Source organism: Cheilinus undulatus, linkage group 22 (genome assembly GCF_018320785.1).
Source record: "Cheilinus undulatus linkage group 22, ASM1832078v1, whole genome shotgun sequence".
Lineage (NCBI taxonomy): Eukaryota > Metazoa > Chordata > Actinopteri > Labriformes > Labridae > Cheilinus > Cheilinus undulatus.
In genome coordinates, this window is record NC_054886.1 from 2,215,733 (window position 1) to 2,239,963 (window position 24,231).

Sequence of the window (24,231 nt, forward strand, 5' to 3'; positions counted from 1 at the left end):
AACCTATATTCAGTCAGGAACACTGTCATCATATGTATATCTGTTTTATTTTATTTATGAAATGAAATCTAGTTTAACTTGGCAGAGAAGGCTCTGCTCCTGGATGCTACCTGGGTTGATGAAGCAGCTGCTTTGATTTTCCAGGGAGTGCATGGCTAAAAAACCCCGAATGAATAGATACCATTATGACAATGTCTACAGAAAACATTGAAATTATTTCAGGAGAAATTAATCCATAGTAGCATGAGTCTGAAGATCAAGGTGCAACAAGCCTTAAGCTATAAAGGAGGTAGCTGGGGTGGAGGAGGTGGAGCTTTACCTGCAGCAGCATGGTGCATTAACATGAATGCAAACAGGGATTAGTGAGAAGTACAGCTGGTCATGGCTGGGCGTATGACTCAGGTGAATTAACACCAAGCCTCATCAATATTAGATAGAATGAGCCGTTGGAGAACAATCAAAAAACATCTTATTGCAATCATTTTTGCTCATATTGTAAATTTGTTTTCAGTTGCTTTATTGAAGAGGATTTTAAATTAAGAAAAATATACAAAATATAGGAAAAGGAGGATTTTTGTAAACCATTCTAAAAAAAAAAGACACTTGAATGTTTGCATAATCTGCATGAAATCTCTGCTGCAGCAAAAAAATGAATGTGATTTTTCAACAAATTTCCAATTAAAGAAGTGATTTGTAAATTGCAGCACGCCATGTTACGATTTAATCTGATTTGTGATTAAATTTCACAGCCCTAATTGTAAATAAATGTCAGTGTTGATGTACTGCATGCTGTCTGGGCACATGAAGTTCAGGCTTAAGCAGCATGCCTGTGTTATTTTGCAGGTAGAGTAAGCCTGAGACGTGGCACTGAGATGTTTGTCTGAAAGGCTGCTGATGGCTTGTTGCTTACCTGAAATGTGTAAAAATGCTGATCAAAGAGGCTCAGTATTTTTCCTCATGTCACTCTCTGCCCCGTGCAGCACATCCTCCACAGCTTGTTCCTTCTCTCTGTTATATCTTAATGGTTCACTTACGTCCTGAAGTTTGCGGTTGCATCCACTTTCTCTCTCCTTGTGGTTGCTGCCATTGCATGGCCTAACTCAGGCTGAACCTTCTGTAAAACAACAACTGTAGACAGAGAATAAACTCCTGTTATCTTCAATGATTTGACAGTCCATTATAGAAATCAATAATCTGAAAAAATAAACCAGGACTGAAAAAACAGCTCTGTGAGATTTATTTTGACACGTCTAATTCTCGCTGTTTTTCTGCTTTGGACAAAGAAGCTTTTCACAAACATGTTAGATCCTGATTTTTAATTTCAAACTGTTTTATTCAGCAGTTTTTTACAGGTTATAATTGCTGGTTTTGTTATGTTGGTAGAGAAGACCCCTAGGGCTAATTGGATTCCTGTTTAAAAGCTTGTAAACACTAAAAGACTAACAGGCTGAGCTTCATGACACAAGATGAGCTAACAGTAGCAGCAGCTTAGCTTGTTTCTCTTTGAAATGTGTCATTTCTGCTGAAAAGCTCTGGAGAAAGGCTGTTTTTGAACAATTAACCAGAATCTCACCCAAAAAGAAGACGTTCTGATACCATTTTTTCCTTCCTGTTATGATTCTGATACCAAAGTGCTGGGTATCGACTGATACCGAGTTCTGATCCCATACCAGTATGACCGTTCTGGACTGACTGTGCAGACTAGCAAATTATTCTAGACCTATATTTGACTCAGAACATAGTTCAACAAATAGAATCATAATGTCCAGCATCTCTGTGAGCCTAAAGTTGTTTTTCTGCTGATTATTGAGTTTTACTCCTAAATAATAAAATAACAATAATACAGGGGGCTGCAGCACAGGCTCTCTCTCTTCATTACGCTCTATTCAGGCAGCATCACATGATTACAGAGCAGCCTGCTATTGGCTGACAGACCCTCACAAAGACTAAACAATATGGCGGTTAATATTTGAGCTGCGGTAATAAATGATCGTAATTGTATTAAAATAGATAAAAAGAAGTTCAGTATCGGGTTTACTGGTGTGGATTTAATCATTAAAGTTCCCAAAAGTCACACGAGTTCCAGGCTCACTAAAAATGCTGCTGCAAGGATTCAAAGGCGTCAGTGGGATGACACAACTGCTAGCTCCAGGTGGAAAAACAAGTAAGAGGCAACGATGCATGGTTCAAAAGATATTTAGCGTTTGATAAACTGTGTCACTTCCTGTCATGTACGACAGCGCCGGTCTGGAAGGCGTTTTAAAGAACACATTCAGAGAAAAACCGTCACACAGCCTCCATTCTTTGCTGCTGCAGCGGCTCCTTTGGTTCTTCTTCGCTGCTCTTAAAACGGTAGCTCGTGCATGACGTGTTTTCAGGAGAGAAGAAGAATTGATTTCCGGTTTATAGCACTAACAGTTAGCAAAATATAAAACTAAACTAAACAGTATTGGATGCATAAACTCATTTTAAGCAGCATCAGATGTAATTCTGACACTGGTCTCTGGATCAGAACAACTCTGTTTGAAACTGCAACAGGTTTCATCACAGCCTCTCATGCCATCTCAGCTAAAGTCTCTCTGAATACAGTTGGTCAGATTTTTTCAGTGTTTCAGCACAAAGCTTCTCTTGGTCAGTCCTACACATGGCTCTACTGATGTGACTGACTAAGTGACTCTACTTTCAGAGCCTTACACAGAGTTGCCCTGAGGGAGGAGGTTTACTGTACTCAGAGCCGTTTGTAATGGCCGCTCCTGTGCATTGATTTCCTTGTATGTAGCTTCAGCATAGCGTCCGTTTTACTAGAACTGGACCGCCTGTCAACACTTTGGCCTTTCTGCAGACCTGCTTAGATATGACTTCTGATGGAGGAATGGGTTTTTAGCTTGGACTTAGCCACAGCGGCAGTTTTGTCAGAACCGGACAACACTGGAAGCTTTCTGTGACAGAAAGATGTTTTTGCTCTTCTCTAGATCTGTTTCAGGTACGGTGTAGTACAGTGGTACGGTGTTTCCAGGGGCTGCTGCTGCGGTAGCTCAGATGTAGCTGTAGGAAAAGCGACAGTTTGATCGAAACTGGACCACGCAGGCGCAAAGAGCCACACCCAAAGCTTGTCTTGGTGCAGAAGTTGTTTTTGGACAATTATCAATATACATTCATCTAAATTATTTCTTTAAAGTGGTTTGAGACTGAGAGACTGAGAAAGAGAATTGTTTTTATGCACTCTCCCAGCCTTGAGAAGAGACGGGACTAGAGCTGGATGATTTGCAAAAATAATCTAATTGTGGATATTTTTCCCAGTATTGCGATTGCAATTTAATATGCAATTATTATTAGGTTCCTCAACTTGTGCATTTTTCAACAAATTCAATCAATGACTCAGTCTATATCATAACCTAAATCAGTGATTCCCAAACTGGGGTACTCATACCCTCAGGGGTACGCAAGGCAACGTAGGGGGTACGCCAGAAATAAAAATAAAAACATGATTTTTCTTTCTGATTGATCTTGGAGAAGGAAATCTGTCCTGAATTGTCCAAGATTCTTGTAGTAACATATGTTCAGTCAGACACCCTTCTCATTAAAGCTGTGGTGAGTTTATACTAAACAGTTTCAAGTTCATGTCTGAATATGTTCTAGAAATGTAAATTTCTTTTTTCTAACTGAAAATGCTGGTAAATAAATCCATTCTGTGAGAAATAATTCACTTTAAGAGATTTTATTTGTATGTTATGCGTGCTAAATGTGGGAGGTGGCGGCAGGCTTTCAGACACATTTCTTTTTCTAGCTGCTATAAGTGCGTGAGAGTAGGGGGTACATGACTGGAGGTCAAATGACTGAAGGGCTGTGAAAAGTTTGGGAACCACTGACCTAAATCAGTCAGGAAAACTCATCGTACATTTAACCATTTTATTGGAAAATAGACTTTTTAACTTTGTGGAGAAGGCTCTGCTCTAAAGATGCTCCCAGGTTTAGTCAGCAGCCGCTCTGACTTTCTAGGGAGTGTAGGAGAGAACCCCCATATGGATACATAAATGACAATGTGTGTTGAAAACAAATAAATTATTTTAGAAGCAATTAATCCACAGTAGCATGAATCTGAATATGAGGGTGCAACAAGCTTTCAGCTGTAAAGGAGGTGGCTGGGGTGGAGGAGGTGAAGATGGCTACAAGATGAATGAGCTAATGCTAGGCAAGGTTATTATAGTTCACTAAAACTAACTAAATAACTACAACTAAAATGTAAAATTTAGTTAACTGAAACTAAATAAAAACTAAGTTTTACAAAAAAAACAAAACTAACTGAAACTAATTTCTGTGCTGACAAAACTAAAATAAAATAAAATTAGAGACAAAATCTCCTTAGTTTTAGTCTTTTTTTTTTTTTAAGGTTTATTTTGGGCATTTTTTGCCTTTATTTGATAGAGGAGGATAGTGGATAGAGTTGGAAACAGGGGAGAGACATGCGGTAAAGGGTCTCAGGGCTGTCCACGTACATGGGGCGCGCGCCTTAACCACTCGGCCACCTGCGCCCCAAGGATCCTTAGTTTTAGTCTTTGACAGCAGCATTGTGACTGATCCAGGCCTGGAGAGTGTAAAATCTCCTGATTTTGATTGGAAATACTTTATACAGTGGTAATTTTGGATCTTGAGTTGTATACAAATATAAACATTGAATAAATAAAGAGAAAATTGAAGCCTTTTAGCATCTCACCCCTGACAAGTTTCCCATATTATGAATAAAACTAAAACTAACTCTGAAACTAATAAAAACTCAACTAAAATGAAGCATTATTGCAAAATAAAAACTAGACTAAACTAACAAACCAGAAGAAAAAAAATACTAAAAACTAAACTGAAATTTAAAACAAAAAGTAAAGAAGAAATAGAAATAAAACTAATGAAAAATCCAAAACTATTATAACCCTGATGCTAGGCTTCATCGATATTAGATTGAATGAACTGGTTATCTCATATAACTAGTTAAGTCACTCATTTTCACTAAAACTAAACAAACAAAAAACACAAAAAGGAGAATTTTTGAAAACCATTTAAAAGATTTGACACTCAAATTATTGCATAATCTACATATATCTCTGCTGCTGCAGAAAAATGAAGGTTTTAAACTGATATTTTGACAAACTTCTAGTCAAAGAAAGTTGCACCTTCTGTGATTTGTAAAGTGCGGCAGGAGATTTTGTGATTTAATCTAATTTACAATAAATTTCCCAGGCCTAGACGGAGCACAGCCCTACATGTGTGACAGCCTGGATGCAACATGAAATAATAATACTGGTATTCAATGAAGAGAAACGGTCTAATCAGTGCTGCTCTACCTGTTAGCTTGATGTGTGGCTTCAGTCTGAGTTTTCTGTCTTACCTCATCACTGAGATTGTGTTCTTATTTTAATTCAAACCAGTATAAGTAGTGGAGAGGCTGTGTTTCAAATGTCCCCTTAAATTGGTTTCTTCATGGCCGTTTTTTTTGTATTTTATTTGCTTTTTTATTGAATCTATCAAAGCTGTTTTTGGTTTGGTCCTTCTATTTTATTCCCCTGATAGTGGGATTCAACAGTGTGGATCCAGCATGAAGCCTTGATTGCAGTGTTCCTGTTTTTCTGTTCATTTCCTGCATAATCATTTTTACAACCACGGATCTGGTTTCCAATATCTCCCAGAAATCTGGTCATCATTCTCATTGTGGCTCTGATTTCTTTATCCTCTTCTATAGTTTTAGTTTTCCTGCTTTGGCCTCCTTCTCTATCTTGCTTCTATTCTCACACCTGTCACAACAAAACAAATCTCTCTTTGTGTCTGTCCTCCTCCTCACATGGCTCTGTTGTCTCCTGTCCCTCTGTCCTTGCTTCTTGATGCTCTTGCCTTCCAGCAGTTTTGTTTGCATGCCGTTTCTTTTTTTTACTCTGCCTACTTGATACATTCACCTGTGACCTCAGGTTTTTCTTGCCTCTGCCTGTTTTGAGCTTGTAACAGCTGAGTAAGTGGCCTTGCTTGCCCCTTCCAGTTCATTGTGGACTCCAGCTTCACTGAGTTCAAATGTCACTCCTTCCCACAGCTCACCTCTTTTCCTTGAAGTGATGGGAATCCAGCTGTACTCCCAGCGTTAGAATGTAACAGCCTTCAGAAAGCTAGGCTGCTAGGTGGTCAGAAGGGTCTGAGGATGACCATGACATGGAGCTCTGAGAGCCCCCACAGACCGTTCTTTGCAGGAGTTCATGCCACAGCCCTGCTGGTAGTCTGTCTGTGTCTCTGCTCTTGTTAACCCCAGAGTCAGCGGGTGGTCGGTCTGAGTCATAAGAGAGGATTCAGGGGGAGTACAGGCAGACAGGCACCATCTAAGGGGCCTGTGATGCTAATGTGAGTGCATGGTCCAAACTAAAGCCGGCTGCCTGAGAGGTTGGAGTGTGCTGAGAACATGGAGAAGCCTAAATCTGAACAGGAAGCAGAGGTTTTTGAGACTGCGATGCTGTTGCTGAAGGAACATTTGGTTTAGTGTTTTCAGTGGTAATAAAAAATCAATGCCTGAATTTTTCTGGTTGAAGCACTTTTTCACAAACTGCAAAATCTAAATACCAGTGATTATGTCAGAAGGAAAAATAAGTTTACCTGTGGATTTCTGGTTTGATTCAGGTTTGGAAATTGTATAACTGGGTAAAGATTTACCTGATAAAGGGTCTTTGGCTGAGGGTTTACAGGCCTTAAACAGCTGCAAAGGTTCGTTTAGCCCTGACTCAGATGTTCTCAGATTCATGAGCATTAGCACTGATTAGTCTGAGATTTTATTAGTTTTAAAGACGGATCAGGAAATATTCAAACACAACTGTAAGCTTGCATACCTGGCTTTGCAAATCAGGCTGTTACTCTGACCAAACTTGAACAAATTCTAACATTTGGAATAAAACTGAATCCCATCACAGGGCTGCAGGGCGGCGCAGGGGTTAGCGAGGACCTTTCTGCACAGAGTTTGCATGATCTCCCCATGCGTGTGTGGGTTCTAAGGCTGTTGGAACGAATTTCAGGGTTTGAATATTTAAAAACTCATTAATATTCGAAAGCTGAAGTCATTATTTGTGTGTGTTTTTTCAATATTTTTGCTGTTTGTAATTGTTCTCGAGTCTCTCCCCTCTCTCCTTGGCCTCTGCTTCTCCCATATGAAGGTGTAGGAATCAAATGTTTCGTCACATGACACGTGACATGATGAACAATAATTTTTACACCAAAACACAGAGGTGCCAATGGCCACCATTGGGGATGTTTATCACCAAGTTTGTGCACACACGGGGGGTTATTTGGCAAGTGAGGCTTCGCTGTGAAGAGACGCTGATGTACGAGAGTAAAACCGTGCTGCCCACCGACAGTAACCCGCTGTTGTGGTCCAGGTATCCTCTCCTGTCCCAGCTGGCACACCGTTACCTGTGCATCCCAGGCGCCTCCATCAGGGCAGAGAGGGTTTTTCATTGCATTCTGAAATGAAATATTAGAGGGTCCTCTAGAGGACAAATATGTTACTACACAGTGATTCAAGCAACTGAATGTTTAACATACATATTGATAAAAAATGTGCATAAATATTCAAATATTATTTAAAATCTGTAAAAAATAATAAATGAAATTCGAATGGGACTGTAGATAAATATTGACAGCTCTAGTGGGTTCTCTCTGGGTACTCCGGCTTCCTCCCACCACCAAAAACATGCTCGTTAGGCTAATTGATCAATCTAAATTGCCCGTAGGTGTGAGCGTAAGCGTGCCTGGTTGTTTGTCTCTATACGTCAGCGCTGCGATTGACTGCCGACCAGTTCAGGGTGTACCCCTCCTCTCACCCAATGACAGCTGGGATAGGCTCCAGCCCCCTGGCATCCCCTAACGGGATGAGCGGTATAGGACATGGATGGATGACTTCCATCACTTCTCTTAGTTCTTAAAAACATACAATCACCGTACTATGTGGTACCATGTAGGCAAAGTAATCATTCTGAGTTGAATCTGTCTCTCATAATACTAAAGACGTGGAAATAAATGATGAATACGTTTTCTGGCAGATTTTTTACATATTTTAAAAACAATATCCGACCTTGAATTTTTGCTCAAACATAATTCAAAGCATCACATACAGAGACTGTGTTCCAGGGACACAAATCATTTTGTCCTTTAAAGCATCTAATGTGAATATCATGCTTATAATAAAACACAGTAATGTTAGATTCATAGCACCACCAGCTCTCATCAGAGTTTAAGGAGAAAGTTTCTGAACACAGCAGTTGGTTAATTTGTGGTTTGAATTTTATCATTATTGCAATTACACTATTAACAGTGCAATCAGCAGTTAAAACTATTTGGCAGGGAGCTGACAGGCTTCAGGTACAAACTTTAACATGTGCATGTGAGATTGCTGTTGGTTTGTGTCTGCAGGCTAGAGGATTTCAGAGAGTTCACCAAAAGACCTGAAGTTTTACAGAACAACAGACTTCACCACCTTCTCTCCCCCCAGCCCCCCATGCACATGCCGTTGGTCCTTAAATGTAACAATTATATATTCAAATACAGCACCCTCATGTCTTGGTTATGGCATGCTATTAAAAAAAGCTTTGACATTGTTATGAAAGAATTTACAGAATAATGATAATCTCAGAATTTGATCTTAGAATTCTGACTTTAATCTCAGAATTCTGACTTTGATCTCAAAATTCTGACTTTGATCTCATAATTCTGACTTTAATCTCATAATTCTGACTTTAATCTCATAATTCTGACTTTGATCTCATAATTCTGACTTTGATCTCATAATTCTGACTTTGATCTCATAATTCTGACTTTGATCTCATAATTCTGACTTTGATCTCATAATTCTGACTTTGATCTCAGAATTCTGACTTTGATCTCAGAATTCTGACTTTAATCTCAGAATTCTGACTTTGATCTCAGAATTCTGACTTTGATCTCAGAATTCTGACTTTGATCTCAGAATTCTGAATTTAATCTCAGAATTCTGACTTTGATCTCATAATTCTGACTTTAATCTCAGAATTCTGACTTTGATCTCAGAAATCTGACTTTAATCTCAGAATTCTGACTGTGATCTTATAATCCTGACTTTAATCTCAGAAATCTGACTTTAATCTCATAATTCTGACTGTGATCTTATAATTCTGACTTTAATCTCAGAATTCTGACTTTGATCTCAGAATTCTGACTTTAATCTCATAATTCTGACTATAATCTCAGAATTCTGACTTTAATCTTAGAATTCTGACTTTGATCTCATAACTCTGACTTTAATCTCACAATTCTGACTTTGATATCAGAATTCTGATCAACAAGTAAAAAAGCCCAAACTCTTTTTTTCAGTTGCCCTAATCCTCTTCTGTACAAAAGTAAATTACCCTTAATGAAGAATTTTCATCAGAAAAAATGATGTTTTTCTCTCAGTATTTGGCACAGTGAATAAAGCCCATTTGATCAGCTTGATAAATCTCATGTTAGCCTTTAGTGACTATTAGATTACTTAGGGCCAAATTAGTAATGAAAGGGTTTGATTTTTGTTTTTATTTTGGTTTTGGAGGAGATGTTTAAAGCAGCTATAACTAGAGCTTGTATGCATACATATGAAGTCTGTGCTCATGTTGGTAAAACTCAGAGTCAGAGATTTCAGAACTCAGAGCAAAGCGTTTTTTTCCTTTTTTAAACAAGCCTGAAAAGATTTTAAATTTTCATTTGTGTGGGTTAATTTTTCAACTCAGTCTGCCCGACTTACATTGAACTCACGTCCGTTTGCTTCCTCCTGCATCCTTCCGGTGAATTTGTATGCAGTCACACTGTTGTGAACATTTGCATCAGTTGAGTGTGAAGACGGCGTTTGAGCCACACTGATACAATAGTGTGAGGTCTAACATTTGTGAATGAGACATGAGTGAAGAGAAAGATGGAGGGGAGGGTTAGTTGAAGCTGACATGCCAGTAAAGCCTTTCCCCTGAGTGATATACACTGACTGGAACCTATTACTACATCCTCTTTAGATGTACATTGTAACCTCATCATGGACTGATGAAATCCACTTTGCCCTCTTTTTAGTCTAACAAACATCTCTGTGGAGCTGTGCTGCCATGTTATTTTGCTAGCCATGCCCTGAAGAGCAAGCTTTTGACATTAACATTGTCGGGGTGCTCTTGGGAGAAGGCTGTAATCTAGAACTAAGGCTTGAAACAACTCCCCTTGACACAGCTATGACTTTGCCAGGGAAAAGAGCTGAAAACATACCTAGCGTTGCATACAAATGCTCTCAGGAGTTTGCCTGATGTAGAAAAAACTTCTGCTCCTGTAAATAAGTAAAAGTAGACGTACTTTGCTCTTGTTATGTAAGCTAATTACGGATAAGCACTTGGATGTTTTGGCTTCTTTTTTTCTCTGACTCTGTCTCCCTCCATTTGCTCTCTCAAGAAAAACAAGTGCATTTGAGGAATCATTATGAAAGGGCTTAAGCTCTGAGCAGGCCCTCAGCCCACTCCAGCCTCGTTCTGTCTGTCTGCCCAGCCCATTTGGCCAGCGACAGCCCGCCATATCTTCCCTGACAATCATCTTTCCAATTGGGTCAGGCAAATAATTGCTCATCACCGCGCGTTAATGCTGTTTACCACTTTGTCTGTCAGTGCTTGGGATGGCCATGGACTCCTGGGATTGGAGGGCAGCATCTGGACAAACATAAGATCATAGAAGTGTGTGAGAGCGTGCAAGGAGAACAAACAATTCAGGCACCTTTGCATGGATTTGCTACGTCTAAACACCCATTCCCTCCTTCACCTCTGCCCTTGTTGCCATTTAAATCCCAGAGATCTAATTCCTTTTTGTAGGTCTCACATGTGACGCCATCACTCAGCAAACGCACATCGGCTCTGCTGACCTAAATACGGGTGACATTCTGCAGGAAAGTGAGCAGGAGAGGTGGAGGAGCACGAGGGGGGTCAATGATTGCTTGGGGACAAGGTGGAGAGTCACAGAGAACTATATTTAGCTATAGAAGTCTTTCTTTCTGTCTCCCTATTTGCTGTGTTCTCTCTTGTTGAAGGGCAGACTGTGTTGGGAGTCTGTAGCTGAAGACAGTGAACCCTCTTAACAAGCCTGGCCCAGAGGTCACCGAGTAAACCACCCTCATCGCTCTCCCCTCTGCCTCTGATCCAGCGCTGACCAGGCCACACGCTGCACACACTAATGGCTGGGCTTAGGCTCCGGCTTCTGCCTCTATCTGCAGTCAGTGACTAAGACATATGAGTGTGCAGCAGAGAGCTCACTCAATCATAGCTAATGAGGTCAAAAGGCCATCAAATATTTACAAGAGCACACTCCACAGTATACAGTGCAGAGGGACAGCTGTTTTAACACGTGCACCGCTCTGCATCCTTTGAAAAAATCCAGCCTGTTTCATGGCCATTAGTTAAATGTCTAACTAATTCTGAGGCTCCCTTTTCCTTTTTAATTTTTGGTCAAATTGCCTTGTGGAATAAAAAGCGGCTCCTGTGTACATGTGAGTATCTGAGCACAAAAGAGCTAAAAGCTCATGTAAATAAGACACCAATGGTGCTATTACTGATGGAACTCAATAAAGAGAGGAGAGGCTTTGAAGCCTCGAGAGAGCTGACGGACAAAAAGAGATGTTTTTCTCTTTAAAAGCCTGCATCATATGTGTCCATGAAATGGAGCTGTGATGATGCCAGCGCCGCATACTGCATACTTGAAACCTCCCACGCAGGATGTTAAGGGCAGTATTGAATTAAGCAGAACATGTCTGTCGTTGTTAAATGTGGCAGCAGCTTAAATGAATCATTTGGCCAGTGTGTTTGGAAAGTTGAAGGAGAAGGAGAAGTAAACTCTGGGGGAGAAGTGGATGTGGTCCCCTAGGGCTCTTGTGATCTTCAGCTGTTCTCTGTTAACCTCCTAAGACCCTTCATTCACATATGAGGACATCACAATTTGGCTTTCCTACATTATAGCAGTCATTTTTGGTATTAAACTGATATAATAATTGCCCAAAATGTCCACTCAAGTTTAAGGTATTTCCTTGAAATGCTGGGATAATTTGCTGTTTGGATATTTTAAGGAATTTTCTTGGAAGTAATCAAAGTAGTTTTATGTAAATTTAGAGGATATGTTTGTATATTTTAGAGAGTTTCATTGCTTTGAATTTATTTACATTTTTTACATTTTCAAGGGAATATGAAGAATTTATTACCATTTTTTTTAAATGGATTGGGAATTTGGTGTTAGGATTGTCATTTGAAATTTTTAGGATTTTTCTTGAAAAATTTTAGGGAGGGATTGGGATGTTTCTTTTTTTTTTTTTTTTGGAGAAATGTATCGAATTGGTCAAGAAAAATAGGGGGAATTTGCTTTAATATTTGGGAAATTTGCTTGCAATTTTTCAGGAATTTACAGGGCATTTTTGGGGAAATTTGTATTGGAATTTTTAGGTTTTATCAAGAAGTTTCACTGAAAGATTTGAGGACTATCTAAAGAAATATTTGGGTACTTTTTATGGGATACTTTAAAAATATGTTATAGTTTTTTTAATTATGGAATTGTTTGAGTTTTGGATAGGAACATTTCTGAGAAATTCCTGTTTAATGAAAAGACTGATGTTTTAACTCATCAGACCTTATTCATCCCAAATAAGTGGGAGAAACTAGAGACGGTCTCCAAACAAAGGCTCAGGTCTCAGGAGGTTAAAGCATTGATGGATTGGACCAGAGGTCTGCACAGTAAAGCAGCAGTTAGGCTTGGCAAGGCTGTGGCAGTGCCAGGCTCCTAACCAGGATATCAGCATCTTCTGCTGCTCACCTAGCTGCTCCTAGCTGCTCCAGTGTTGGGCATTAACCCTTACAAAAGCACCGTGGCCCGACCGATCAATCCCATAATCCAGGAGCTTGGCGGGCCGACCATGAGGGCAAGAGTGATCAGAGACTGACAACACTGAGGCTTCAGCAGCTGATTATTAAAATGAGGTTCTGCGTATTAACTGAGCTTTTCTTCCAGAATCATCCCTCAGAAGACACTGATGGAGCAGTCATTGCCTTGTACTCTTGTCCAAATAAGAGCTGAGAGGACGACTTCTCATGGGTTTGAATTAGAGATGGGTAATGTGGCGTAAAACTAAGAATATTACACTTACATTAGACCAGTGACACTCAACGCCTGGCTCTGGAGCCACATGTGGCTCTCTTGTGATGATTTGTGGCCCTTCTATGTCTTCATTTGAGATATTTTTTCCTCCCAAAACACCTTTAAAAGGTCAACTTTGACCTCAGGACTTATCCATTGCAAGTTACATTGGTTAGTTTGTATCCCACTCTTTCGCTTTAATTGTCAACCTTTAGTTTTTTTGTCTGTATGTTTCCATTGCACTTATTTGCATTTTCCCCCTTTTTTGCTCTTTTAATTTGTTTTTACAGCTTTTTTAAGCTCATTTTTGCAATTTTTAAACCGTTTTTGCCCTTTTTCAGCTGTTTTTGCCTTTTATCCAGCCTTTTGCTGTTTGCATTGTTGCAGTTTTTTTCCCTATTTTGCCATCTTTTGCCACTTCTTGTCTGTTTAAGCTGCCTTTTGTCATTGAATTCCACCTTTTAGATCAGTCGTTTACTGTCACTGCATTGTAAAAACATGACATGAAATTACGTTTGGCAGTGTCCTCTGTAGCAGCAAACACAGTGGTCCAAGCGGTGGTTAGAAATCTGCAGCCTCACATCGTCCATTCTGCTGGCGAGGGAGCGGCACCCGAGAGAAAGATGCTCAGTACGACAGGTTTGTGTGGGGCTGCTCTTAGCCTACCCTGCAACCCCAATGTAAATGCTACCATATTTGCTGCTGTCTGCTGCTTTTTTTTTTTGCACAGTGTTTGCCTTTTATGCCTATTTTGCCCCTTTTCACCAATTTTTTTCCAATTCTTTGCTGCTTTGTGACCATTTTTGCCACTTTAACTTAATTTTATTGCCATTTTAACCCGTTTTCAACCCTTTAGATCGTGGCTCTTGCAAAGGTAGTTTTCAATAATCTGGCTCAGTGGTTGAGCAGGGTTGAGGCTATATTAGGCTATATAGTGATATTTTGAAATCCCCCCAAATTGCTGTAAAAATGTTAAATTCAGCCCTTTGATGCATGAAATGACACCTTTAATGTGATTAAAGTAGACTTAAGTATTGGATTTTTTAAAGTTTGTATTCAGAAAGAGTAAATCAGTGCATTCAGCTAAAAATAATCATGAAATACTCTCATTGTGTCTGCAAAATTAGCAAATGTTTTCTTTATGTTAGCTATTGAGATTGATTGTAAAAATGATTAAAGGGATATTTCAGGATATTTGTAGTTGGGTGGTATGAGGTGCTTGGCTATAGTAGTGGCATTAGCCTCCAGTGATTTCTGTGAAAGTTGATCCTGTGGTTATTATGAGCTCAGAGAGCTCAGAGTGGCGGTGGATGGGATCGTTTTATCCGCATAGTTTAACGAGCTTTACATAACAATGGGCCAAGAAAATATGTTGGCTCACCTGTACGCTGTGTCAAAAATGTACAAAGCACTTAATTTCTCCCAAAAATCCCTCTGTGTCAGGCACTAATTTACGATGCAGCTTTTGGCATTTTGTCTCCTTCCACCGCGCACTGATATCCTCTGATCAGCTGTGTGGGTCTGTGGGCTTCTACAGGGATAAAAACACCACCATGGATTGGATTATGGATAACTTGTCCCTGTTGCATGAAGAGGAAGACAATATGGACCGAATATCCTTCAGATAAAATCGTGATAATAATGAACCAAAGATAAGGAGCAAATGCTGTCCTGTGACAGGGGGATCTCCTCCTTCACAGTGTAGCTGCAGCCATGTTGCTTTAATTATTATTATAATAATAATTAATAATTATTTTCTGTAATGCCTGTTGCTCCAGTCATGGTACTAATAACGTGGCAAAGATAAATACTCAGTATGTCTTCAGTAGCAGTGTTTTAAGCATGCTGTTCATTGTCTAAATAAATCAGGGATGTGATTTTTTTCAATATTCATCCATTCATCCATCTTCTATACCACTTATTCAGTTAGGGGACTGCGGGGGGTTGGAGCCTATCCCAGCTGTCACTGGGCGAGAGGCGGGGTTCACCCTGGACTGGTCGCCAATCAATCGCAGGGCTGATATACAGAGACAGACAACCAGGCACACTCACACCTACGGGCAATTTAGAGTCACCAGTTAACCAAATGAGCATGTCTTTAGTGGTCGGAGGAACCCGGAGTACCGAGAGAGAACCCTCACATGCACAGGGAGAACATGCAAACTCTGCACATAAAGGTCCTGACCAGGCAGCGAACCAGGAACCTTCTTGCTGTGAGGCAACAGCGCTAACCTCTGCACCACTGTGCATCCACTATTCATTTGTCATTAACTCTTAATACAGAATTTTAGATTAGACAAACCGAAGAGTTGACAACTTGAGTCATGATAGTATTATCAACATAATTCCCACATTTTAAGAGGGATTAGTAGGAGAAATAAGAATTATAGCAACCCTACTAACTAAATAGAGAAATGTTAAAGCTTTGAATAAATCTTATCTGAAGGTGATGTCCAAATTCCTTTAACAAAACATGATGGTTTATGACTATACTGATTAAATATGCTTGTTTAGGTTATCTAGGGTGACTTCTTCACTCTGTCCTCTCTAGTAGAGGGAGGGGAAATAATAATACAGTCCTGTTTGAGGTGTAACAGATGAAGTTTACATATTTTTAATCTCCAATTTGCTCTAATAATCACGTTAAGCAGCTTGTCTATTTGCAAAGTCCTGTCAAGACAGAAAGTACCAGAAATTACACCCACATTTCACACAAAGTATCACAGGGGCTAGGAATTAGGTGGATTAAAGTATTCAGACCCCCTTCACTTTTTTCATTTTGTTACGTTGCAGCCTGATGCTACAGAAAAATAAAATACAATTCTGTCATTAATCTACACTCATTACACCTTCATGACAAAGTCAAAACAGATTATTTTTTTGATCTTTAAAACTTAAAAAATAAAAGAAGTATCACATAAACAAAAGTATTCAGAGCCTTTCCAACAACACAATAAATGTAGACGAGGTCCCACCCATTTCTCCTGATCTTTGCTGAGCTGTTTCTGCACCTTCATTGGAGTCCACCTGTCCTGATTGGACATGGTTTTGAAAAGCAAACACCTCTCTAGAGAAGGCCTCACAGCTGACTCTGATATCAGAGCAGAAACCACACCACGAGCTCAGAGACAGGATTGTTGACAGCCACAGATCTGGGGAAGGCTGCAAAAAGTTCTGTTGCACTGAAGGCTCCCAAGAGCTCAGCAGCTGCCAGAATTCTCAACTGGAAGAAGTTTGGCAAAACCAGGACTCTTCTAAGAGCTGGTCACCAGGCGAGACTGAAAACACAGAGGATAGGGGTTGTAGTAATAGATGAGACCAAGAACCTGATGGTGACTGAGCTCCAGAGATCCTGTGTGGAGACAGGACAAAGTTCCAGAAGGACACCATCACTGCAGCCCTCCACTGATCTGGGCTTAGGGCAGAGTGACTCCTCAGTGCAGAACGCCTGAAAGCCTGCCTGGCCAGGCAGAAACCTCAACAAGTGTTTTTGCAAAGCGCATTAATACTTATTAACTTAATTTCAGTTTTCTGTTTTTAACAAAATTTGCAAAAGTTTCAAACATTCTGTTTCCTTTTTGTCATGATGGGGTACTGAGTGCAGATTTTTTAGACTGCATCTAAATACCTTCAGAATGCCCTGCAGAGAAGTATAAACCTGTGACAGTGTAAAGTGGAGCGCTGATCTAACTCAGAGGTTAAATTTCATGTTCAGTGGCTATAGTACCACCCTAACCATTAACCACAGGCCGTCTCACAGCATTTAAACCCTGTTTTCAACTCCACTGTCTGTTCTATCCTTTCTATAAAGGCAAATGAAGCCTGTTAAATAATCATGGGGAAGAACAGAAGAGAGAAATGAAGTTTCCTCTGTTCTGCTCTTGAATACAAACACTCATGGAAGGACTGCACAGCCCTGAGTTGAATTACCATAACCAGTGCCATATAGTAGGGTTAGTGTACCATGAAAAATGCTGTCCTGGGTTTGTTGGTGCAGGTGGGTCAGGCTTGTTTAGTCTGGGTCAGCTGGAGCTGATGCTGAAGAAATGAAACTCTAAAGTAGTGTTGCTCAACCCTGCTCAAACAAACAAACAAAAGAAAACCTTTGCAAGAGCCACAATCTAAGTGGTGAGAAGTGGCAATGAGAATAAGTTAAAGGTGGCAAAGTTGGTGAAAAAGTGGCAAACACTGGGAGAAAAGTGGCAAAAAGAAGGTCAGAAAGTAGCAAAAATGGGTGAGAAGCTGCAAAACATGAGCTACGAGTAGCAAAAATGGTCCAAAAGTAGCAAAAAAATGAGTGAAAAGTGTCTCAAATGGGTAAAAATCCAAAAAAAGGTGGGAAAACGGGGATTTAGTGACATTTAACTGGAAAAGGCAGCTTAAATGGGCAAGAAGTGGCAAAAATTACCAAAAGGGGCAAAAAATTACAAAAAACAATTAAAGTGTCAAAGATGGGTAAAAAGTGACCAAAAGAAGTAGCAAAAATGGGCTAAAAGTAGCAAACACTGTGAGAAAAGTGGCAAAAATTGGGAGAAAAAGTGGATGAAAAGGGCAGAAAGTGGCAAAAATGGTCCAAAAGTGGCAAAAATTGGTGAGATGTGGTAAAAAAAAAAAAAAGGGGGGGGGGGGGGTGTTCAGGTGGCAAAAATGCACCTAAAGTGGCAAAATTGCGGCAAAAATGAGTGAAACGTGACTAAAATGGACAAAAACGAGGCAAAAAGGTAGAAAAATTGGCGAAAAGTATCAAAGAGTGGCAGAATGGGAATTGAGTGGCAATTGCAAAAGGCAGCCTAAATAAGCAAAAAGTAAAAAAAAAAGGTGAAAAAAGGGGCAAAAAACTGCAAAAAGCAGGATAAAAGTGCCAAAAAGAAGTGGCAAAAATGGGCTAAAAGCAGTAAAACTGAATAAAAGTAGCAAAAAATTACGACCAAGGGCGATGGAAATATACTGACAAAAATTAGAATTTTTTTTACTGATCACTGATCTAAAGTGTTTTCTAGCTGCCGCTATAAGGAGGTCTTCATGAGTCGTGGCCCCAGTAAAATACTGCAGAATACTGTAACAGAGGGGATGAACCAGTCCTGAACTGTTGAGTCCAGTGTCAGCACACAGACTTTGTTGAATCTGCTCCATATTTTAGCATCAGCCACTCTGACTCCCCACACATTGAGCTGTAACACGTCCTGACTGCCACAGCCCCCCCTGTAAAACCCCCATAGGTACTCCCAACAAGCTACTTAGTGGGCTCAGCCATTGAGCTGAAATAATGTGATGCTGAGTGCTGGACGCCTGAGGGTTCATGCCATGCTACCTCAGGCCTGGTAGAAAGCTCTGCTGTGGGCCAAGTGAGCCCTGCACAGAGAGAGAAAACCACCAGCTGACAATGCCTGTGGCTCTCACTTGCAGACAAATAGCCTGCTGGTGTTGTGTGCGAGGCATCTGCAGTCCACCCAGTGCTGTTCCATCCAAGATTCATGTGGTGCTACAGAGAGAAAGGGCAGCCAAAGAGCACCTCCCAGAGGTTTTTTTCTCCCCATGTAATGCAGTGCAACACCTCTGTGGAGCAAAAGGCCCCTGTAGACTCCTCTGACACACATGGCCTCTTTCCCAGCTTGTAACCACAGGGTCTTTAAATTTTAAACATGTTTTAGCATCAAATAATAAAAATTAACCAGGTGCTTTATCCTTGACAAGCGGAGTGAGAGAGTCAGAGTGGGAAGGTGGGTCATGTGGGGTTGGCTGGGACTATTTATATGCCTCATAGACCCCACCTGCACCAGGACAAGTGAATTAGGTCCTCAGAGAATAGAAGAGAGGGAGGATAGACAAACAGCTGCTTTTCCTCACATGCACATTTGTCTTCAACCATTCCAGGAATCTGCCACCTAAGCCTGTTTCTGTTTTCTTGTTAGATAAGGAGCAAAAAAGCTCGAAACGATCGCCGATGGAGATTGAGAAGTTGAGAGAGCGCTGTGTACAGGGGGCGAGCTGGCCTGTCAAAGACATAAAGGATGAGGCGGGGAGGAAAAAGAGCGAGTTAGGGGCAGAAAGAGAGACGAAATGGGATAAAATAGAGGCACGTGGGGCAGATGAGGAATGGGGATGCCAGGCTAGTGGCAGAGCAGCAGAGGAAGACAGTGATGTAGTGGTAGAGGGTGAAAGAAGAGAGGACGAATAATGGATGAGGACAATAGAAGTGCATTAGAGCAGGAGGTGGCGTGTGTGTGTGTGTGTGTGTGTGTGTGTGTGGAGCTTAGCATGAAAACAGAAGGATGGGGATGACAGATCCCTACAGTTGTGCATACATTAACTCATTTCATGTTAAGATGTAAGCTGACATGATCCAGTTTGACCTCCTCGTTCAGAGGTGTCAAACTCAAGGCCTGGGGCCAAATTCAAATTTTTTTCTCATATTTTGACATTTTAAATGAATTATTTTTACTTTTTATATCATATTTTGACATTTTAGAGTCCCAATTTTAAATTTAAGTCATATTTTAAACTTTTTAAGTCATCATTTTGAATTCTAGCTCATATTTTGGAATTTTCAACTCCTTACTTGGGCTTTTTTATCCCATTTTGTGACTTTAAAACTCATGATTTCAAATATTTTTCTCATATTTTGACATTCTGAATTACTTATTTTTACTTTTTATATCATATTCTGACCTTTTCGACTCCCAATTTTAAATATAAGTCATATTTTTTAACTTTCTAAGTCATTATTTTGAATTCTAGCTCATATTTTGACATTTTAAATTAATTATTTTTACTTTTTTATATCTTTTTTTACCTTTTAGACTCACAATTTTAAATGTGTCATATTTTTAAAATTTTTTAGTCATCATTGTGAATTCTAGCTCATATTTTGACAGTTTCAACTCCTAACTTTGGCTTTTTAATCCGTATTTTGACCTATCAGACTCACAATGTAAAATTTCAAGTCATGTTTTGACTTTAAACTCATGATTTCAAATTTGATCTCATATATTTTCTCTTTTAAAACATTATTTTTCTGTTTTTAATATCATTTTCTGATCTTTTGAACTAATAAACTGGAATTATTATCTCAGATTGAGCCTTTAAACTTATCATTTTTACCTTTTTTGAATTTCCAAATGATTCATCATCAGTGCTGGGTTTTTTCATATTTTATTACTGGTGAAAATGCAGTTGACATTTGTGATTAAATGTTGACCCTGTCAGGCTCTCAGGTTGGACCTAGACCCAGAATCCGGCCCCTGCTGTGACTGAGTCTGACACCCCCGTCCTAGTTCATGCACAGCTCTGTAAGTAGAAAAGCAGACACTGTATGAATTATAACAATCGTCCATTAGCATGTGGTTTTGTAAACTCAGCAGAGCTCTAACAATGTGGTTTTCAGAAAAAAAAAGCCAGTCAGCCAAGCAGCACTCAGAAAACATTTCCATTCATGCAGACAACTCATCCGAATGATTTTGTGTTTTCCTGTCAGCTGGTGAGAGATATTTCCAATAAAGAGATTAATCAGCTCAACTTTTAACAATGCCTGGAAACAATATCACCCTCTGGTCCCTCTCTGCAGCCGCGGCCTTCTGCCTCATCTAAGTTCACGCCGTCACACACTCACACTCACACATGCTCTCCTCTGGCCCCTGGAGAAGCCTGTCATTGTGAGTGGCCCTCTGCCATTGGAGGATAAACTACCTGTCATGCCGACGACTTTCTGTGGAATTCATATCAGAGACAAAACAAAGGAGGTGCTGAGGTCACGGGGCATCGCTCTTAAATTATTCATCCTCTGCTTCCTCCTTCCGAATCCTCTCTGCCTGTCGCCCACTTTGTTCTGCCAGCTCACAACAAGGGCAACTGTCAGCCTTTTCCCCATCTTGTATTTTTGGGGAAATGAAGTAAATAAACATTTCTATGAAAACTTGTGGAGAAAAGTTACTGATTGACTGTTCAGGAGGGCGTATTAATCAGACGTGGGAAGGCCAGTGTATGTCCCACACTTCTGAAGGTCACAGCATCATGAAAATTTAAAATGCACTTTCCCTCCCACTCGTTGTTTTGTCGTCCTGCGTGCATAATTGATCAGTGTCCTGGCAGCTGTTTTTTTACCCTCACAGGATGTCTCTTCGCTGTATGTTTACAAGATTGGGAATTATTCAAGGCACTTTATGAATTTTATATACTTGACATATATCTCATTTTTATCTTTTACATTCACAATTTTAAATTTAAGTCACAGTTTGACGTTTTCCACCCATAATTTTGGCTTTTTAATCCCATATTTTGAGTTTTAAACTCATGATTTTAAATGTTTTTCTCATATTTTGACATCTGAAATAGATTATTTTTACTTTTAATATCATATTTTGACGTTTTATGCTCCCAATTTTAAATGTAAATCATATTTTTTACTTTTTTAGGTCATCATTTTGAATTCCAGCAAATTTTTTTGACAATTTCCACTCCTAATTTTAGCTTTTTAATCCCATATTTTTACTTTTAAACTCATGACTTCAAATGTTTTTCTCATATTTTGAAATTTTTAATGAATTATTTTTATTTTTTATATCAAACTTTGGCCTTCTAGACTCATAATTAAAAATTTAAGTCATATTTTGACATTTTAAATTAATTATTTTTATTTTTTATACCATATTTTAACCATTTAGACTCCCAATTTTAAATTTAAGTCATATGTTTAATTTTTTCAGTCATCAGTTTGAATAAAAGCTCATATTTTGACATTTTTAACTCCTAATCTTGGCTTTCTAATCCCATATTGTGACTTTTGAACTCATGATTTCAAATTGTTTTCCCATATGTTTTACATCTTAAATGAATTATTTTTACTTTTGATATACTTTGACCTTTTCAACTCATAATTTGGACTTTTTATGTCACATTTTTATCTTTTACATTCACATTCTTAATTTTTAAGTCATATTTTGACCTTTTCAACTCCTTTCATTGGCTTTTTAATCCCATATTTTGACTTTTAAACTCATCATTTCAAATTGTTTTCTCATATATTGACAATTGAAATTCATTATTTTTTACTTTTAATATAATATTTTGACCTTTTAGACTCCCAACTTGAAATTTAAGTCATATTTTTAACATCTTTTAACTTTTCAACTCCTTACTCTGGCTCTATGTGTGTGTGTGTCATTTCAGAAGCAGCTGTCTGCTTTGGGCCTGACTGACGCCTGGGACCAGAAGTTGGCGGATTTCTCCGGGGTTTCTGAAGAGAGCAAGGGGAAGCTCTACTTGGGCGATGTCTTGCAGTGGGCTTCCCTAGAGCTGGCTGCTCAGGCCGGGAAAGGAGACACAGAACTTGAAGAGGAACACGTAGAAAAGCCCAAGCCGTTTTACGCGGATCACCCCTTCGTTATCTTTGTGAGGGACAATGCCACTGGAGCCCTGCTGCTGATGGGGGCTCTGGATCACGCAGAGGGAGAGGCCCTCCATGATGAACTATAACACCCTCTGACTTTTGTTCCTACTCTACCGCTCAAAGACTACACGCTGGTTCCTAAGTCGAGACATTGTCATTCACTGTGGCAGCCTATCACATCAGACTACGGCTGGCTGTCACACACTGACACCGCATCCTCTCACGTTGACTGACACTGACGCTGCCACAGCCGACACTTACACAGTCACACGCATCCCAACAACTACACAGCTAACTTAAATGAAATACTGTACCAGACATTACTGGAGCTGACAGACAGAAAAAAAACACCCCTAAGTTGGCGAGACTGTGCCTTTTCTCTTTAGCACACATGTGCACCCACACAGTCAAGGTCTCAGTGATCAAGTCAACACAAAGCAGGCTGGCAAACAAGAGAGCACTGCCGAAAGCTAACATGCTGACAGGCAGAAGTGGTTACACTGACACAACACTTAACAGAAGCATCAACAAAGAATTTGAAGCAGAGAGGTTCGCTGTGACACCTGAATCCTGCCTGTCAGGCAAAGAGCAGGGCACACTAACGTGTGTGCGTGCGAGCAGGGTGACCCGGCAGATCAAGGGTGCCCCGGCAGCTCCTCTCAGAACTGGCAGGGACCTATGGCAGGGTCCCCTGGGCTCCATCTCAGGAAGACTGATGGATCAGCCAAGTGCTTATTGATGAGCAAGCTCAATGCTAATGGCTGTAATGAGTCACAAGGCTTGTCAACAACAAGGAGAGGACAGGAAACCTTTTAATCTCTTAATACCGTCAGGGATCGATGTAACGTTACCCCGCTGGATGCAGACATGTTTGACACAGCTCGACTTAAATGTATCATCTTAGTATTTAGAATGATTACAGCTTTTAAGGAGATATTGATTTCCATTTGTATATTTTGTTTCTTAAAGCAGCAGAGATGTCTCACCTAGAGATACACATTTAAATGCATACTTGGTAAGATTCACTGGAGCTGCAGTGACATGTTTCACCTGATATCTGTGTTACTGGCAGCCCTGTCGCTGGTAAAGAAGGGAGGCTATTTTTATACTTTGTTTTTGTCCCACCGCCCTGAATCAGTTTGGCTGACATTGAGCCTCAAGGTTGTGTGAAAGCATATTTAGAGACTAAAAGTTGGATCATCAGTTGTAACATTTTCAAGGACATGCAATTCTTCAAGTGAACATTCTGGACTGACTGTGCAGATTAGCAAATTATTTTAGACCTGTATTTGACTCAGAACATGACTCAACGGATAGAATCATAATGTACAGCATCTCTGTGAGCCTAAAGTTGTTTTTCTGCTGATTATTGAGTTTGACTGCTTAATATTAAAATAACAATAATACAGGGGGCTGCAGCACAGGCTCTCTCTCTTCATTACGCTCTATTCAGGCAGCATCACATGATTACAGAAGAGCCTGCTATTGGCTGACAGACCCTCACAAAGGGTAAACAATATGACAGCATTCAAGCTAGAGATGATAACTGGTCATAGTTGGATTAAAATAGATAAAACAACGTTCAGTATCGGGTTTACTGGTGTGGATTTAATCATCAAAGACCCCAAAAGCCACACGAGTTCCAGGCTCACTGAAAATGCTGCCGCAAGGATTCAAAC

General features: G+C 39.9%; 1 protein-coding gene across 1 annotated transcript in view; it reads left to right on the forward strand.

Annotated features, from left to right (window-relative positions):
* Positions 1 to 23,864, forward strand: part of serpinh2 (serine (or cysteine) peptidase inhibitor, clade H, member 2) — a 50,646-nt gene extending 26,782 nt beyond the window's left edge. Inside the window, exon 5 of the mRNA XM_041779827.1 lies at positions 22,333 to 23,864. Coding sequence (XP_041635761.1) covers positions 22,333 to 22,638 — 306 coding nt within the window. The 3' untranslated portion in view covers positions 22,639 to 23,864. The remainder of the gene's footprint in view (positions 1 to 22,332) is intronic.
* Positions 23,865 to 24,231: the final 367 nt, after the last annotated feature.